General features: G+C 43.3%; 1 protein-coding gene across 1 annotated transcript; it reads right to left on the reverse strand.

The window, feature by feature from the left end:
- Nucleotides 1-4611: 4611 nt before the first annotated feature.
- LOC130122012 (15-hydroxyprostaglandin dehydrogenase [NAD(+)]-like) lies at nt 4612-19989 on the reverse strand. The gene is made up of 7 exons (XM_056291024.1): nt 19740-19989; nt 19488-19611; nt 18640-18746; nt 15674-15770; nt 14630-14706; nt 7643-7806; nt 4612-5021 (listed from the first exon to the last, which is right to left on the reverse strand). The coding sequence occupies exons 1-7, from the start codon at nt 19830-19832 to the stop codon at nt 4886-4888; spliced, it is 798 nt and encodes a 265-aa protein (XP_056146999.1). The 5' UTR covers nt 19833-19989; the 3' UTR covers nt 4612-4885.
- Between the last annotated feature and the right edge of the window lie 340 nt (nt 19990-20329).

A 20329-nucleotide genomic window follows, 5' to 3' on the forward strand; every position in this document is an offset into this window, starting at 1 on the left:
TTCTGAACCATCTGAAGACTTGTAATAAAAGCATGTGGCGGACCTGAAAACACAACATTCCAGTAATGAAGTCTGGATGAAACAAATGCATGTATTAGAGTCTCCGCCTCAGCCGTGGACAGGAGAGAATGAATTTCAGCTGTGTTATGTAAGCTAAAAAAAAGGCAGTCTTGGTGATTTATTCAATGTGCTTATCAAAGGGAAGGCTGGGATCAAACATATCAGCAAGATGTTTGGCTGCCACACTTTGTGTAAATCACAGAGTTGTTGGTTGTTGTTGTTGTTGCTTGATCAAATTGGTGTCTGTGTCGCAGGGCCAACGACCAGTAACTCAGTTTTATCTGAATTTAAAAGCAAATAACTTAGTGACAGGCCTCTAAGTAAGTCATTTGAGTATGATCATCAGCCCTTATAGGCACATACAGCTGAGTATCATCAGCATAGCAATGGAAATGTATGCCATGACTGAGTATGATTTGGCCAAGAGGTGAAATATAAAGAGAGAAATATAAAGGTCCAAGAACCGATCCCTGAGGTATGCCATATTTAACATCAGAGATTTTGACGTATTATACCAGACACACTGTGTAATTCCAGATAAGTAGGGCTTAAGCCAAGCTCGAGCTAGGCCAGAGACACCAACATTGTAATTTATTCTCCCTGATAGTAAACAGTGATCAGTGGTGTTGAAGGCTGTATTGACGTCCAGTGGTAGAGGCACAGAGGTGGAATCAGAGTCTATAGCAAGTAGATATTAATTTGCCATCCTGGCCAGAGCAGTTTCAGTAGAGTGACAGGCCCTGGAAGTTGATTGAAAAGGTTCTTATAGATGGTTTTCTTCTATATGGGTTGGAAGTTGTCAATACACACAGCTGTCTAGAGACTGATTAGAGATTACAGACTGGTCAGTAGTTATTAAGAGACCCTGGATCGAGGTGGGATTTCTTAAATAGAGATTTGACTACAGCTGTCTTAAAAACTGCTGGGGGGGGGGGGGTTTCATGTCAATCAAGCCCTTTGAATTGAATTGATTGAATTGAATTGAATTGAATTGAACTGAGAGAGGGAGAGACAGAGAGAGAGACAGAGACAGAGAGACTGAGACAGAGACAGAGACAGAAAGACAGAGACAGACAAATACAGCGAGACAGAGAGACAGAGACAGAGACCAAAAAAAAGACAGAGACAGAGACAGAGACAGAGACAGAGACAGGGACAGAGACAGAGACCAAAAAAAAAGACAGAGACAGAGAAAGGCAGATGGAGAGAGACACAGAGACACATATACAGAGGGACACAGGGACAGAAACCGAGAAAGACGGATACAGTGAGACAGAGAGACAACGAGACAGAGACAGAAAAAGACAGAGAGAGAGAGATACAGAGAGATACAGAGAGATACAGAGAGACAGAGAAAGACAGATACAGAGAAACAGCGAGACAGAGACAGAAAAAGACAGAGAGAGAGAGAGAGAGAGAGAGAGAGAGAGAGAGAGAGAGAGAGAGAGAGAGAGAGAGAGAGAGAGAGAGAGAGAGAGAGAGAGAGAGAGAGAGAGAGAGAGAGAGAGAGAGAGAGAGAGACAGAGAGAGAGAGAGAGACAGAGAGATACAGAGAGACAGAGAGATACAGAGAGACAGAGAAAGACAGATAAAGAGAGACAGAGAAAGACAGATACAGAGAGACAGGGAGACAGAGACAGAAAAAGACATATTCAGAGAGCGAGAGAGAGAGAGAGATACAGAGAGACAGAGAAAGACAGATACAGAGAGACAGAGAGATACAGAGAGACAGAGAAAGACAGATAAAGAGAGACAGAGAAAGACAGATACAGAGAGACAGGAGACAGAGACAGAAAAAGACATATTCAGAGAGCGAGAGAGAGAGAGAGATACAGAGAGACAGAGAAAGACAGATACAGAGAGACAGGGAGACAGAGACAGAAAAAGACATATTCAGAGAGCGAGAGAGAGAGAGAGATAAAGAGAGACAGAGAAAGACAGATACAGAGAGACAGGGAGACAGAGACAGAAAAAGACATATTCAGAGAGCGAGAGAGAGAGAGATACAGAGAGACAGAAAAAGACATATTCAGAGAGCGAGAGAGAGAGAGATACAGAGAGACAGAGAAAGACAGATACAGAGAGACAGAGAAAGACAGATACAGAGAGACAGAGAGAGAGAGATACAGAGAGACAGAAAAAGACATATTCAGAGAGCGAGAGAGAGAGAGAGAGATACAGAGAGACAGAGAAAGACAGATACAGAGAGAGAGAGATACAGAGAGACAGAGAAAGACAGATACAGAGAGAGGGGTTTTTCTTGTGGGTACCTCTCTGTAGTGGTGACGCCATACATCTTGTACCATATGGAGTCATTGCTGTAACTCGGCATCTTGGATGTGATGCTGCTGTTGCTGCAGCGGGAACTACTGGTAGGTGTAATGCGTCTGTTAGCCCACCCAGTATGCCCACCAGCCGTCACTATTGATCAGTATCATCAATTACCTGTAACTTACCACCGGAGGAGCTGTCATCACACAGTACGTTGGCCTGACCAAGACACAGGAGCCGTGCAGTGACCGGTGTTACGATGAAGCCATTGCACTGTGACACATCCTGTTTTTATTTGAATTGACCAAAGGAGAATTTGAACTGTACTTCCGGTCCACACGTTTCATTTTCTGCAAGCGTTGCATAGTTTCATTATTGTATATGGTCGAGCACATTCACATGGCATGACAATGGCACGACACGTCATCCGACCCACCCCTCATAGCACCTGCCACTGGCCGGATCTGCCCACAGTCCGGCAGATCTGCATAGCAATCACATCCGCTCCTAGACCGCCCCGCGCCTCTGGCCACAGTGTGGCCTCCCAAAGCCAAAAAGACACTGAAGCAGATCCGTTTTGTGGATCCACACCAGTTGCTGTGATACATCCGGCCCGGATCTGGCCCAGTTTCATTTCGCTGTCTGGGCCATGCTGCGTGGAATGATGGCACTCGGGTGGTCCACTCCTGTTTGCCAGATCTGGGCCAGAACAAAGCCATATCAATGCCGCATGTGCCACATATTTACCAAAGGTGGTCCATATGTGTTGTGTGATATCTGGGCCATATTCACCATTTACCCCACGGGCCACTTCAGGGTCACATCCAGACCACATGTTGCCCGGAGCACCGCCTCTTTGCCAGAAAAGGCCCACATTTGATTTGGCACATTTGGGCCATATTTGCTGTGAGACATGTGGGCCACTTCAGGCTCACATCCGTTTTGTCAGGGCCAGAAGAAGGCCACCAGTGCCGCATCCTTGCCTGAAGTGGCCCACATCCGGATGCCGTCTGGGCCTCGAACAAGCATAAAAACCTTTTTAGAGACCAACTTTGTAGTCAGAGTGTCCAGCTTTTGATATAAACTGAGTGTTTAATAGTTCAAACATAAATAACAAAATGATAATAATAATAATAATAATAATAATGATAATAATAATAATGATAATAATAATGATAATAATAACAATGATAATAATGATAATAATAATAATGATAATGATAGTAATAATAATAATAATAATGATAATAATAATAATGATAATAATAACAATAATAATAATAATAATAATGATAATAATTATAATGATAATAATAATAATAATAATGATAATAATAATGATAATAATTATAATTATAATAATAATAATAATAATAGTTATAATAATTATAATAATAATGACTGAGGCTGCAGGGATCGAGCACACAGCTGCAGGCTTTTAACACCAGCTCCAACAAAAGGAGAACAGGTCTCGTCATGTTAATACACAGGTCGATGGGAGGGTTGTTCGTGTCTTCCGGGCGTCCGGGTGGCGTGGCGGTCTATCCCGTTGCCTACCAACACGGAGATCGCCGGTTCGAATCCCCGTGTCACCTCCGGCTTGATCGGGCGTCCCTGCAGACACAGTTGGCCGTGTCTGCGGGTGGGAAGCCGGATGTGGGTATGTGTCCTGGTCGCTGCACTAGCGCCTCCTGTGGTCGGTCGGTCGGGTCCCTCTGTGTCTGTATTTCTACGAAGACGACCATGATGTTTTAAACTAAAACTTCTTAACTCGGGACTCTCAGAGCAAGCAGTCACTTGGTTATCAAACTACCTTAGTAATAGGTCTCAGCACACTAGATATGTTGGTCTATGTTCTGATATTCTATCCATCTACAGGGAGTACCGTGGGGTTCTGTATTAGGTCCACTTTTATTCACTGTTTATGTAAATAATCTGGATCAAAACATGTCAGACGCTAATTTTAATTTTAATGCTGGTTACACTGTGTATATATATATATATATATATATATATATATATACTGCTGTGTAGCATATCTTGAATACTCGAAAAATGCTTTTACTATTGTCGAAAATACACTACTTCAGCTGAAACTCGTTCTTAATGCAGGTAAGACCAAGCTTATGTTGTTTACCAACTCAAGGAATAGGCCACAAAATATCCCCTCAGTGTCAAGGAAGGTTGAATCACTCTTTCTGGATATGTTTATTGACAGATACATTTTACTTCTCAACTAAGTGACACATTCAGTCTAAACTGACTGCAGGCATCCTCAACCCTTCTACAATACAGTTGCATAACGACCGAAACCAGCGACCAGTGTCTTATACAAATATGGGTGTGACCATTAACTAGAGTTTCAATAGGCATGTGTACTAGTCACCGAGGACTTGGGAATGTTTGCAATCACCGCATTGTAAGATGGCGACAGAAGTAGTCAGGAGGATATGCAGGTCATTTGCATGGCACAGGAAGACACAGAGGACAGGAGGAGACGGAAACAGATGATCTGCCTTGGTGATCCCTAAGGGGAGCAGCCAAGAAGTCCTTCTTAAATATGGCTGCCTGACTGGTCGTATTTAGTGTAGGTGGCGTAGTAAGACCCCGTTTTCCACGTCACTAGCGCTTCTCCGTTTCGCCCTTCATCCTTCAGGATCTGCAGGAAGTACCTGGCAACCTCAGCCGGCCTGAAATTGGAATCAGAACCAGAAGTGTGCACGTGTTATTTGTGACACAAGCTCACACATAATATTTGGTAGTCAACTAATGTGACTTTAAAGCTACGATCTGTGATTTTCTCCGTTAGTAAGTCACTATCTTATCCACTTGAAGCATGAAGACGATGTGTTGATCGTGTTGGACAGTGTCTTGATGCATGCTCCATGATCAAAGCATAGAAATCCCAGGAAGTTGAGTAAGTTCATATGGGCACACAGTTTGGTGGGGGGGAACATTTCAACACTCATTTAAGTGACTTTGTCAGTCTCAGCTAACTGCAGGTATCCCCAACCTTATAAACCATACAGTTGCATAATGACCGAAACAGGCGATAGGTTTCAAATTTAAATGCCATTAATTAGAGTTACAATGGTCATGCGTACTACTGGCTTTCAGCTTTGGGGGATTTTATCTTCGAGAGATCGATAACTGTTGTTTATTCTCTTTCTGTCTCTCTTCTCTTCTAGATTATGATCTAACCTTCTGATTACTCTATATTCTGTGCTTAGTTCACATATCGCTAGATTCGCTAGTTTTCTTTCCCAAACGACTCTTGTGTTGGTGGGAATCGTTTCGTTCCAAGTCTGCTTACTCGCTTCAAGCTTAGCCTGCCTTAGCAGTTAGTGTTACGTGACTGTTCCGCAGGTGCAGATAGGTTGTCTCTACTAGAGAAATGTGTCTGTGAGTGACAGCTGCTTCTTCCGGCTAGGGCTACGTTAGATGTGACAGGCATTCCGGATAGCCTCAGCCCCAGGCCTGAGAGCTGACCTGCTTTTTTTGGCACTAGCTCAGTCTCGTCAGAGTTTGTCCCTAATGAGAAGGCTCGCAAGACCAAGCCACCAGTCATGTGGCCTGGTCTGCAGTCACCTCTCCCAACTGCAAACCGATGTTCACCCCTCACTAGTGGTAGGAGACTCCATTACCCGCAATACCAGATTAGCTTCGCCAGCCTTGGTAAACTTTTTACCCTGGGCCAGAGTCTTTGGCATAGAGGATAATCTTAGGGTCCTGGCATCATGGAGGGAGAGTCAGCGAACCCAGGCACGCACCACCACTACTTTCAGCAACGTTGTCATTCATGTCAGCACCAATAATGCTAGGAGGAAGCAATCAGAGCTCACAGAAGCCAGCCTAGTCAGGGTGCTCCCTTGCCCATGAGGGGTAATGATGAGATGTACAATAGGTTCACCTCAATGAACTGCCGACTGGCTCGTTATTGTAATGAGCAGGGATTCAGTTTAGTTGATAACTGGCCTTTACCTGCCGAAAGCAGACGTCATTCACCCTGCTGGGGGCGCCACCGCGCTTTTGTCTAGAAATATAGATCGCTGTTTTCGTTTAGTTTGACACTAGGGACTTCTCGTTCAGCAGGTTGCAGGGGATTAGAGAGCCTGCTAGGTTTAAACCTAATGCCAAAATGGAGGAACCTAGTTTAGTTAGTTTATTTTAGATGGAATTTCTCATAGTGTAATAATCTTATCCAGAAAGGGACAGTTTGGGTGAAGGTTTTTGTTCCAACCAAGCAATTACACACCTGTGTCTCCCAATCAAGTTCCTCAGCAAAGACTCTACTGGCTGATTAGTGGGATCAGGTGTGTGTGGAACAGGTGTGGATCAGATGTGGTTGGGATAAAAACTTTCACCCCCACTTGCCCTTTCCGATTGCCCACCCCTGGTATAGACTATCAGACTAACAACTTGGTCTATAACAATGAGACTGTCTCCCTACCCTGCTGTATTGCCCCCAAGCAATTCGCCAATGCGCCGGCACCACAACCAGCAACGCCGGCCTCCTCAAGCTCGGCTTCAACAACAGCTGCTTGCCTTTATTATAGCCAAGTAAGTTTACATAGATCAGGAATGTGACTTTGTGGGTTGTTCTCATGAAACACATAGGACACAACATAAGATGGTACGACAAACAAGGTAGACTATCTCTGTAGCAAAGGCTTGTATATAAAGAAGGCATCTTATAAAAAGAAACCATTTTAAAAGTGTAAAAATTTAGAAGGAAAATTGAATGTGAGTCCATATAGTAGTCACACATAAGAGGACTGCCTGACAAAGTGCATTCTGATCTGATCCCACTTCCAAGTCTGACAGGACGCGGAAGTGGGGCAGGCTAAGCTAACTGCTAGCCCATGCACACCGGCGGTTCCAACAGTCATCCTGGCTGGGGATTGGAGTTTTTGGACTGTGTTGTTACCTCTTTGTGTGTGTTTTGTTCTGCTTTGTTCTCTCTGTTTTTGTGTATTTTTGGTGGTGTTGTTTTTGGGAAATTTGGGACGTGTGTTTTTGTCTTTTGTGCCACACTGCTGTGGGCTGGAGGAAACAGAATTGTGTTTCTTTCGTGTACAGAAGTACATGAAAGAAATGACAATAAACTGTTCCTGATTCCTGGTTATTATTTCCCTACTTTCCATAATATCCCCAATAATCTTGAAAAACATATCCTGAAAACCACCATCAATGACAATACAGGCTCATTTTAACCAGTTGGTTGGTTTACTGGACAGACTCCAGATCCAATGCTAAACTGATTTGGTTATTTCTAAAGTGAACTTAAAAGAAACGTCGCTACAAAACTTACTCCAGCAGTCTGCTCGTTTGTATCATCGTTGAAGTCCTGTCCTTAAGGTGAGCAAAATTCCCCATTAACTCATCAGAGCAGAACAAGTTCAGGATGTCCGTTTGGACCCAAGGGGGACATATTGCATTGATCCGGACTCCGTAACCAGATGCTGCAGAGACTTCCTGTGAACACACACACACACACACATACACACACATTTCTACAAACGTATACTACATACAGAAAAATGTATGTATGTCATTAAACAGCTCTTAGTTGGGATTTACAATTGACATCTCATACCATCTGCTACATGTCTGGTACATAATATTTGGGGTTACACATGGTTACAAGAATCAAATCAAATCAATTCCATTTCATTTGTATAGCCCAATATCACAAATTACAAATTTGCCTCTGTCGGCTTAACAGCAACACAACATCCTGTCCTTCGACCCTCTCAGCAGATAAGGAACAACTCCCTAAAAAAAAACCACTTTAACAGGGAGAAAAAATAGAAAGAAAGCTCAGGGAGAGCAACAGAGGAGGGGTCTCTCTCCCAAGACGGACAACGTGCAATGGGTGTTGTGTTTACGCAATTTACACAATACAACATTGAAAAAGGATATCACAATTATAATGGACTTATAATATTTATGAAGAATATGATGCGCAGGATGCCAAGCAGCGTCCAGACGCCATCGGAACAGTCCAGGACCCGAGCCACACCACCAGAATCACCATGTAAAAAAAAAAAGGATTTATAAAAAGAAAATGTGATGAGGGGAATGCCAAGCAGCGTCCAGGTGGCGACCACCATCACCACGGAGACCTGGGAGGAGAACCGACTGCACGTGCACACAAGGGAGACTCACATGACACCATTAACGCACAGAAAAAGAGAAAGGAGAAGACGTCATTCTGAGAGAGAGACAAGACACGTGAGAGAAGACAACAGTTTGCAATAGTCATTAGTCATAATCAGTTAAGTCATCAACTAGTCATAATCTATACTCTATAATCTCGTCGGCAGAACTGTGGTTGATAAATACATTGAGACAGAAAACCAACCCGCCCATGCAGTACAGGTTGTGAAGCACTCAACTTAAAGACAACTAATTGTAAGCTAAGGCAAAAAAGATGAGTTTTAAGTTTGGATTTAAAGGACTCAACAGACTCTGATTGTTTGATGGCAGCAGGCAGGTTATTCCACAAGAATGGAGCTCGATAGGAAAAGGCCCTGCCACCAGCTGACTTCTTTTTTTAATTTTGGGTACACACAGGAGCCCTGTATTTTGAGAGCGAAGAGCTCGGGATGGCATGTAAGGTTTAGGGGGGTCAGACAGGTAGGATGGAGCAAGCCCATTTAGGATTTTATAGGTCAGCAGAAGCACCTTGTATTCTGATCTAACATGGATAGGAAGCCCATGAAGGGAGGTGAGAGTTGGTGTAATATGGTCAAAGTTCCTAGATTTAGTTAGGATTCTAGCAGCAGCATTCTGAACCATCTGAAGACTTTTAGTACTAGAATGTGGCAGACTTGAAAACAGAACATTACAGTAATCAAGTCTGGATGAAACAAACGCATGTATTAGAATCTCTGCGTCATCCATGGAGAGAAAAGACCGAATTTTAGCTATGTTACGCAGGTAAAAACAGGCAGTCTTGGTGATTTATTTAACGTGCTTATTAAAGGAAAGGCTGGGATCAAACGTAACACCAAGATTTTTGGCTGCCACACTTTGTGAAACCACAGAGTTGTCGATTGTTATCATTACTTGATCACACTGGTGTCTGTGTCTAGCAGGGCCTATGACCAGCATCTCGGTTTTATCCGAATTTAAATGCAGAAAGTTAAGTGACATCCAGTTTTTCACAGTAGCCAAGCAGGCCTCTAAGTTAGTCATTTGAGTATGATCATCAGCCCTTATAGGCACATACAGCTGAGTATCACCAGCATAGCAATGGAAATTTATTCCATTACTGTGTATAATTTGGCCAAGAGGTGTAATGTAAAGAGAGAAAAGTAGAGGGCCAAGAACTGAGCCCTGAGGCACACCATATTTAACGTCAGCAAATGTTGATATAATATTACTATAGCAGACACAATGTGTTCTTCCAGATGAGTAAGACTTAAGCTAAGAGAGAGCTGAGCCAGAGACACCAAAATTACAATTTAATCTATCTAATAGTATACAGTGATCAGTGGTGTCAAAGGCTGCACTGAGGTCCAGTAGTAGAAGCACAGAAGTGGAATCAGAGTCCATAGCTAGTAAAAGGTAATTCATCACTCTGGTCAAAGCAGTTTCAGTGAAGTGACAGGGCCTGAAAGCCGGTTGAAAAGGTTCATATAGATGGTTTTCTTTTATATGGGTCAAAAGTTGTTGATACACAACTCTCTCTAGTACTTCAGAAAAGAATGGAAGATTAGAGACTGGTCAATAATTACTAAGAGACCCTGGATCAAGGTGTGTTTTTTTAGGTAGATGTTTAACCACAGTTGTCTTAAAGCTGCTGGGAACAATGCCAGTAGTAAGTGATAAATTAACAATGTCTAGCATTGTAGGTCCCAGAAAAGGCCAGAGGTCTTTAAAAAGTTTTGCTGGTAAGGGGTCAAGTAGGCAAGCAGTTGGTTTAGAAGCTGACACGAACTTAGTCAAAATATCAAGAGAGATAGTCTCAAAAGCCGTAATAACTGGAACTGTCAGTGACTCATTGTCTAGATATGAATTTAGTAAGACAGGATTTGCAGGAGTAGCTGGCGTTGAAGAACTAATTTTGTTTAAGATCTCATCAACCTTATTGCAGAAAAAATCTAGAAATTCATGGGGCCATGAATGGTGAGCAGCTAATAAACAGCTGCTTTTTAGTAAGTTTAGATACAGTGTCAAAGATAAATCTGGGGTTATGTTTATTAATATTGATTAAGTGAGAGAGATACACTGTTTTTGCAGCAGATAAAGCACACTTGTATTTCAATAAACACTCATGCCACGATAGGTAGAGCACGTGTCTCATCATTAAACCAGGGTGTAGGCCTCCTTAGTCACCTAGCTCTGGTAGTGAGAGGTGCAACTGAATAGAGGAGGCTAGAGAGGGCCACGTTTAAGTCTCTAGTGAAATTTTCAACAGAGTCAATTACCACAGTGAAAGGAGCCAAGACTTCAGGCAGCTGCTGGCCAAATGCAGCTACAGTGGAGGGACCAATGTGGTGAGTGGCAATTACATCTGGGCTGACATTAACTGGACAGGCCAATAATGCTTCAAATTTGATGAGAAAATGATCTGACACAGCAAATGTGTTTGACAAGACATTCAGATAAGAAACAGCTATCCCTTTAATAAAACCAAATCAAGGGTGTTACCACTGCAATGAGTCAACTCTTGAACAATCTGAGTGAACCCAAAAGTATCAACTAGTGCCAGAAAGGCTTTACTCAGAGGATCAGCAGCCTTATTCAGATGAATATTGAAATCACCAAGCATTAGCTCATCAGAGTGAGTAGTAGGGCCTGAGACAAATTCTCCAAATTCTTCAAGAAATAATGAGTAACAGCCAGGAGGCCGATAGAGTATCACAATTTGGACTGAGCTGAGTCTATTCATGGCTGAGGGAGATGGACCAAGAACAAGAGCCTCAAAAGACTGGAATTTAGATTCAAGTCTAGAAGTCAGATTGAAAATAGATGTATATATTAAGGCAACACCCCCACCTTGTTTATTTGCCCGAGCTACATGGGCATAAGTACAGTCAGGTGGGGAAGCTTCATTTAAAGGAAGAAAAACATTTGGTTTAAGCCATGTTTCACATAACCCAATCATATTGAAACTATGTTCAAGAATCAGATCATTTATTAGTAAGGCTTTTGTAGACAGTGATCTGATATTTATGAAACAAAATTTAAGCATCTTGTGGAAATGATCAGTTGTAGGCAGAACTTTAGAGCTACCAATAGGTGAAAGATTAATTGGAATTAGACACCTTGTTGACAGTTTTGGCAACCACCGCTTTGGGCGATATGTGGTCACATTCTTGATAACATTAGCTGTTTGGTTCTGTAGATTATTAGGTATTTTGTTGCACATTTCACCACTACCAGTGGTAGGAATAATTACTAGATTATTGTGATTCACACATTTAGGAGAGGAGAGCTTGGGAGCTATACAGCAGGGTATGGAGACACTCGCAATGTTATAGACCAAGCTGTCAGTCTGATAACCTACACTTTAAGAAATGCCCTGACTACATATATTAATTAAACTACTTGACTCCACATCCGCACTAGATTTAAACCTAGCAGGCTCTCTAATCACCTGCAACCTGCTGAATGATAAGTCCCTAGTGTCAAACTAAACGTAAACAGCTATCTATATTACTAAACAAAAGAGTGGTGCTGTCCCCAGTAGGGTGAATGCCATCCGCTTTCAGCAGGTAAGGGCGGCCCCATAAAGAAGGCCAGTTATCAACAAAGCTGAATCCCTGCTCATTACAGTAATGAGCCAGCCAGCGGTTCATTGAGGTGAGCCTACTGAACAACTCATCCTTACTCCTCAGAGGTAAGGGACCAGAGACAATTAATCGATGCCGACACATCTTTCTGGCAAACTCAAGCATTCTGACTAGGCTGGCTTTTGTGATCTTTGATTGCTTCATCCTAGCATTATTGGTGAATAACAATGTTGCTGAAAGTAGAGGTGCTGTCTGCCTGGGTTCCCTGACCCTCCCTCTGTGATGCCAGTACCGTAAGATTAGCCTCTATGTCGGAGACTCTGGCCCTGGGTAAACAGTGAACCAAGGCTGGCGAAGCTAATCTAACATTGCGGGTAATGGAGTCTCCTATCACTGCCGTGCATTGTTTTACTCTGTCGACAGGAGGGGGAGAAGCACACTGGCCGGTAAGACTACCAACAGGGCTGGTGAGTGGTGAAAACCAGTTTGCAGTCGGGAAAGGTGACTGCAGACCAGGCCACACGACCGATGGCTTGCTCTTGCGAGCCTTCCCACGCCGGTAAACAGACACAAACTCTGCCCCATCTGCCGACGAAGCTGAGCTTGTGCTAACCAGAGCCCTAGAAAGAGAGAGTTAATGGGCCAATTAACAGCAATGGCGGATCATGGGAGCCCCGGATAGTTCCAAACAGTGCGACCCGGGGCAACAGGATTTCTATGGCGAAGGTATGTTTCTCGCATTAATCAAAGGTTCGTTTACAGGTAAGAAGCTAGTTGACATTTTAACGATGACCATTTTACAAGCACGTTTGAATCAAATTAACGATGTAATTTAAAGCGTGATAGCTCGTCAATGTTCCTACACATGCGCGTAGAGTATGTGTCACGTTGGAATATATCTATATCTATGTATAAATGTAAAAAACTGAAAATATTGGTTAGTGGTTACCAGAAATCGCGGCTAAGCAGTTCATTTAAATGACCCGCCAAGCTTCGTTTGGAACTATTCGGCGGCTACATGAACCACGTGACCCTCTCGCGTTCTGACCCCTCGTTGACGTAACTCTCTCTTTCTAGGGCTCTGGTGCTAACAATAGGTCGGCTGTCAGGTCCGGGGCTGAGGCTATCTGGAGTGTTTGTCACATCTAACATAATCCCAGCTGAAAGCAGCTGCTGTAACTTACAGACACGTCTCTCTAGACAACCTGTAACTACGGAGCAGTCACTACAAACCACCGTTTAAACGAGGCTGCTTTGACTGTGAATGTAATAGAACTAACTGCTAAGCTAGGCTAAGCTCAAAGCTAGTGTAAACTACTAATAAGACACGTTAGCCCCTAGCTAACGGGTCTGACCCTTTAGCCGAGCGGTTAGTGACGTCGCCTCGTGGCGCAGTACACCTCGTATCGAATCCCGCACCGGGCAAGAAAATAACCGGTCACATTGGTGGCAGCGGTGGGATCCGGAAGTGTGCAGATCCTCAGAAGTCTCTTCGGAGCGCGGGAATAACAAAGCGCGAGGGCGCGCTTCCGGGGAGGGTGACGACTGTAAACTACTAATAAGACCCGTTAGCCCCTAGCTAACGGGTCTGACCCTTTAGCCGAGCGGTTAGTGATGCCGCCTTGTGGTGCAGTACACCCGTATCGAATCCCGCACCGGGCAAGAAAATAACCGGTTACACTAGTAACAAACTAGGAATGAGACGCTGCCTACTAAACACGAGATTCGTATAAGAAAGAGAACTAGAGAATCTAGCGATAAATGAACTAAGCACAGAAAATGGCTAAATCAGAACAAAATGAAGAGGTTAGGGCAGAATATAGAGAAGAAATAGTAAGAAAATAAAAGTTGTTGATCTCACGAGGCCCCCGCTCATGAAGGAACACAAGAACACAAAAATCATTTCAAATCAACTTTTTCAGAATCTAGATTAGAGTTTTACACCCTCTTTCCTTCTGTGAAATTAATGTTCACAAACTGAGATTAAAGAAGATCTATTTTCATCAGATTTTCCTTCAGATTTTAAATTTCAAGTTTGTCTTGTGCACCATTGCCACAAAGAGCAGCCAGTGTGATGAAACCCTTGCTCACTGTTGATATTAACAGTGAAATTTAACAAAATATTAAGATTAAAGTAAATGCAGAAGGGTAAATTTGTAAAATAAATCTTAACAGCTTATTAATTATTAATTAATTAGAATTATTTATTTATTTATTTATTATTAATAAGCATTAACAGATGTCAAAACAAAAATACCAACAGTATTTATTAATCAACCTGCTTTTTTTCTGAGCTCATTAAAATTTTATTCTGTAATTGCAAATTACTGCAAACAGTTGAATCTAGAGGCTCTAAAGTAAAATAAAGCGATATAATGTGACTGCATTGCAATACCGTACTAACAACCTCGACAGTCAGAATTAATCTCTTTTGTTACATGTAAAAGTGGAATCCAGTTACAGCCTTCATGTTTTCAAAAAATGGAGCTCTCCCCACAGGTATATGTGTCCTATCCCTAAGCCTAACCATTAGTAAAGGCTTCTGGTGTACCTACAGCCATAGCTCGAGTGAAGCCCACCACTCCAAATTTGGTTGCGGTGTAAACAGGGGCGCTCACAAGGGGGGTCAAGCCTGTATGAGGACATAAATCACACACATTTGTCAATCTTGGCAACAGATGTTATCATCACAGGTACTTCAGCCTGAACGAAAGGTATGCCACTCTAAAAATTGTCACTAGGGGCGTTGGAAGCATATCAATTGTAAAATGAAGGGGGGGGTGTCATTGGGTTAATGTCACAAAATCAAAAAGCATCACTTCCGCTTCCGGTGTGGGAAGATGGCGGCGCAAATACATGTTTGCGGCGGCCTCACCCAGTACCATCCATGCAGTGTCTTTGTCCACATCTGCATCTAAGTTTGTCATCATTTGATGGCTGGGAGAGCTGGTGCTGGATCGGCTTGGAGAACTCGGTCTGCTGCATCCTGTGGGACCAGGGGCCACGGCCTGGAACTGTGCCCGAAGAGGTAACACCAAGGGCGATCTGACAGGACACGGAAGCGGGGCAGGCTAAGCTAACTGCCAGCCCATGTAGACCAGCAGGTCCGATAACACTGAGGATGGTCTGGCAGCAGCCTCACCTAACCTTGACTGTGTTTTTAGTGGAGTGCGGGGAGGTGTGTCAAAGGTCTCTAGCTTGGAGAGCTAGCCTTGGATCGGCTGAGGGAGCTTGGTCTGCTGCATCTCGTGGGCCCGAGGACCACGGCCCTGACCAGAGCAGTGCCTGAAGAGGAAACACTGAGGGCCGTCTGACAGGATGGGGAAGCAGGGCAGGCTAAGCTAACTGCTAGCCCATGCAGACCGGCAGTTCTGACATTCATCTTGGCTGACGTTGATTTTCCTGGACAGTGATTTGTTTTGAAATATGATCTACTGATAAAGTTCGTTATATTTGTCATCTTTCAAACATTGCTTTCATTTGATTATACTGAGCAGTTTTGTCATTATGAGCATGCAATTACCAAAAAAGAATATTTAAATTTAATCTTTTCTCATATCTAAACAAAGTGGCGATTTATTTATTTATTTATTTATTACCTGCAAGGGACGCAGTATTGACGATGACTCCACCTCTTCCTCCTGACAACTTATTCATATGCTCCACAGCCAGGTAGGTACCTTTAATAACGCAGTTCTACAACAACAACAACAACAAAACTCTACATTAATTTCATTTTTGAGATTAGTTTTCCTTATCCAGTGTCACTCACACTGGGAGTAACGCCACACTATATCTGAGCAGAAAAAGAACAAGAAGGAAAAGCCTGTGTGCAAATAAAATCATGACTTTACTGGTGAAAATGTGTACATACAGTACAAGCTGTGAAAAAAACAACCCTCGAGTCTGGTCTGCTGGCCTACCTACTGACAGTGATATGGTCAACTCTCCATCACAGTCAATATGACCTCACAGCAGTGTCCCCATATAGTTTGTAGTTCTGTTTGAGGCACAGCGGCACAGTGGTTAGCGCTGTCCCCTCACAAGCACGAAGGTCCTAGGTTCGAACCCCAGGGTTGTCCAACCACGGGGGTCATCCCAGGTCCTTCCTGTGTGGAGTTTGCATGTTCTCCCCGTGTCTTTGGTGGGTTTCCTCCGGGTGCTCCGGTTTCTCCACCATCAAAAAGACACGCATGTTAGGGTTAATACTCCTGTCTGTGCCCTGGACTGAGGCATGGCAAGACCAACTGGAGTTAGTCCCCGGGTGCTGTACAGCGGCTGCCCACTGCTCCTAGCTACACAGCTAGGATGAGCTAAATGCAGAGCGTAAGTTCCCTACGGGGATCATCAAAGCATCTCCAAATCAAAATGAGAACATCTAAAAAAATGATACATTAGACTGTCTGTGTTAGCTTTGGCCTCAAGATCAATCTTTACAAGGGTGGGAACTCTTTACTGCTGAGCTGAGGGCACACCAGCCACAATGGCTGCTACGCCTTGTTTGCAATCCCAGAAAATCTGTCAACAGGTGTGAGGGCAATTTATATATGAACATTTTCTAACTCTTAATCCTTGACCATGTATCAGCTATGCTATGTTCTCCTTGCCTGGATGGATGCTTGGGGGGCTCATGTGTAGCAGGTCAAAGGTCGTGCCCTAGAGTGCCTTATCTTGTGTGAACTAGTGAAGGCTTTGTGATTGACTGTTGGTTGACAGCAGAGGAATGTGTGGGAGACTCACTGAGTGTAACAAGGTCTGAAGGAACGGTCCTGAAGAATTACAAGCTCGGAGATAGGGACGAGGAGAGACCTGACCTATGAACTCTTTGGGCAAGTTCTGTTATCCATTAGGATGACAGTCCAGCAATAGATAGGAGCTATTTCTTCCAACCAGGATTAGGGGAAAAAAAACTCTGGGTACCATAACTCGGACTTGTTGAGGTATAAAGGGAGGGGGCTCTGAGATCAGGGCATGCACTGAAGTATCTGAGCTTGTTCGTCTGTTCATGAACATATTAAAGTGTGACAACACTGCAGAGAGTTTTGTCTCGCTCCTCATGTAATGTCAGAGTGGAATTAAGTAATTGCCTCGACAACAGGTTTATTTCTCTCTGCCTCCTGCATCCAACTTTTGGGGGCAGGAGTGACTCAGGAAGTAGAGCAGGTCGACTGGTAACTGGACGGTTGCCAGTTCGATCCTTGGCTCTTCCTGGCAGAAATGTTGAGCTGTCCCTGAGCAAGACACCTAACCCCTAATTACCCCCCCCCCTGTGCTGGTTGTTTCCTTGCACGTCGGTGAATGTGAGACCTTAATTAATTGTAAAGCGCTTTGAGTAGCTGTTGCAGCGAGAAAAGTGCTATATAAATAACCATCCAACTACATCACAACACTGTTCTACTGGAATACTGATTGTCTATGTCTTTCCATCCATTATCCAAACTGCTTATCCTGTTCTCAGGGTCGCGGGGATGCTGGAGCCTATCCCAGCAGTCTCCGGACTGACAGAGTCACGGGACCCTGTTCGTCCTGAAGACAGAACTCACAGTCATGTATTCTATGACTGACTTTTAAGGAAAGAGCCCTGCAGACCTGCTCATGTTCCTCCAACAGGAGAAACTGCATGACACAATGCACCAACTCTATATGCACTGCCTTGTTTAGCTGTGACAGTCCCGGTTTCCACGGCATCTGTTGAAGGGACATTTTCAGCCCTTAACAGAATAAAAAGGTATTCCAGGAATACAACGGGACGGACACGACTCACAGCATTGGCCTCCGTTGCCATTGAAAAGGACATTCTGATGGCTTTAAAAGCCAAAGGAGTGCGATCGACCGTTTCATCCAGAAAGGAAGGAGAATGGATGTTGTCTTCAAATAGACAACACTGGTGAGTCAAATGTATTTTTTTGCACAGCTAGTTGATTTGCTTAATGATTGACTGATTTTATGTCCGGCTGGGATGTGTTTGCTGAGTTTCTTGATAGCATATTTATATGCCCCAGAGGGATTACTTCCAGTAAGGCTGTACGTTACACCATGTCGCCACACGATGTCGCTGTTATGAAAGTGGAACGTGTCAAATAACTCGATGATGCTGATGATTGTGATGATAACCACGTTTGCGACTAAAACATTGTAGCATGGCGATATGGCGGCTGTCTGGGTAATTATGAGGAGGTGACGTCTCACCGACGTCCTAGGTCTGAAATGCACGGTCCGCTACTGCTATCTATCGATCTATCTATCTATCTATCTATCTATCTATCTATCTATCTATCTATCTATCTATCTATCTATCTATCTATCGATCGATCGATCGATCGATCTATCAATCAATCAATCAATCTATATATATATATATATATATATATATATATATCGATCGATTGATCGATCTATCGATCTATCTATCTATCTATCTATCTATCTATCTATCTATCTATCTATCTATCTATGTCTGCCTGCCTGTCTGTCTGTCTGTCTGTCTGTCTGTCTGTCTGTCTGTCTGTCTGTCTGTCTGTCTCTCCTTTTATCACTCATTGTCTGTCTATATGTTTTCTCCTACCAGATTAACTGCAATAGTTTTCTCCCAGTCCTTCTCATTGAAGATACCGGCGTTGTTGCAGAAGATGTCCAGCCCATCAAATGTCTCGATGCTTTTCTGAAAGGCAGCTACGTTGGCAGAAAACAGTCAATTCTCAGTCTGCGATGGTGCTTCAATAATACTGTTACTAAATAACAAGAATTATTATCATTATTGGGGGGGGGTTTGCTATAAAAACACTTTCCCATCATCTCCTCTCAAGAAATAACTTTAAGCAGGGTTTTTTCCCCCATCTTATTTGAATGACAGCTAAATAATAAATGGCTTCTGACTTTGTTAAAGCACACCAAAGGGAAAATAACAGGAAACTACAAACCCAATGTGTTATATAATACTCATGATGCAATTACTCAAAATAACACAGATGCTGAAAATCGTTTTCTCCCGTTTATTTTTTTTCCCAGGAAACTGGTCATAAGCGAGAGGCCTTTCATCTTTTATACTGCAAGTCCCCGAGTCAAATTCTTTAACACGAACTGACTTCTAATTTTACCGTGCAGGAGCTCGTGACGTTCTATTAAACGAAAGGTGTCTTCTGTGCGTCACTCGATACAAAATAACCATGAAAACATGGCAACGTGGCAGGCGTAACAAAGTATCAGGAGGGAGCACACAGAATACACAGCTGGTTCTTTCTGGGATCTGGGATAGCGGGTGTGAGCACGGACACCTGATTAAATATGGAATGAGTCAGGCCACGAATTACAAACTCCACTACAAACACGAAAGACTAATCTGTTTTAGCTGTAATATACGGGATGAATCAAGTGTGGAAATCAAAGGGGGGTCTTTATCTCCTTTATCTTCACCTCTCAGTTGCTGCTCTGATTGGACGTCACACAGCAGGAATATGGACCTGTTTGGTCCAAACCGAGAGTCAAATTCCTTCTTTAGCGTTTGTCCAGCAGACTCATTCATGTCCAGCATGGCCACCTAAAGATTAAAAATAAAAAATAAAAACAACAACAACAATCAAAAGCATCTTCGGTCAAACGGTAGGTAAAGTGCCACCTGGATCAGCACAGTTGTTGTGAAAGCACATTAAGAGCTGAGGACCTCACCTTAGCGCCGTTCTGCAACAGGATCTCCGAGAAAGCCTTCCCGAGGCCATTTGCTGCCCCGGTGACCAGAGCGACCTTGTCACTCAGAGACATGTCAGCGAAGGTGGCTGGAGAAGCGCTGCCTTGGGAAAATGACGATCTCCTCCTTAACCTGTCTACTTGAATACGAGGTGCTCCCTCCCACTTACAGTTGCGCCACACTTATCTTTTTTTTCTGTTTAGACGACTGGCAGCTTCCTAAGGTAAAGATTAACAGGGAGGAGGCAGGTTTAGGTTTGATATATCAGGAACTAAATATACATATATATATACATATATATATATTAGAAGAGAGGAGAAATAGAGCACAGTCTTATTCAGCTAAACAAACTGAAACCCATACGTGCTTGTGAAAACATCACATCCCAAACGCAAACAGATGACAGTTAAAGATTAAACAGAAACTGGCCACAAGAGACCGTCCTCCACCAAAAAAAACGACCCCAGGGGTCGTTTGCACATGCAAGCTTATTACGACCTGTAGTTACGTATTTACAGTTAGGCGACCTCTAGCGGTCGTGCTGCCAATAGCAATTTTAGTTACTATACTA

This window comes from Lampris incognitus, chromosome 12 (genome assembly GCF_029633865.1).
Source record: "Lampris incognitus isolate fLamInc1 chromosome 12, fLamInc1.hap2, whole genome shotgun sequence".
Taxonomy (NCBI): domain Eukaryota; kingdom Metazoa; phylum Chordata; class Actinopteri; order Lampriformes; family Lampridae; genus Lampris; species Lampris incognitus.

What these genes read in the sequence shown, in the direction of transcription:
- LOC130122012 (XM_056291024.1), bottom strand. Translation starts at nt 19,832, where the DNA reads ATGTCTCTGAGTGACAAGGTCGCTCTGGTCACCGGGGCAGCAAATGGC. An exon ending in TGTTGCAGAACGGCGCTAAG is followed by an intron (nt 19,612 to 19,739) that starts GTGAGGTCCTCA and finishes TTTAATCTTTAG; the next exon opens with GTGGCCATGCTGGACATGAA. An exon ending in AAACTATTGCAGTTAATCTG is followed by an intron (nt 15,771 to 18,639) that starts GTAGGAGAAAAC and finishes TTGTTGTTGTAG; the next exon opens with AACTGCGTTATTAAAGGTAC.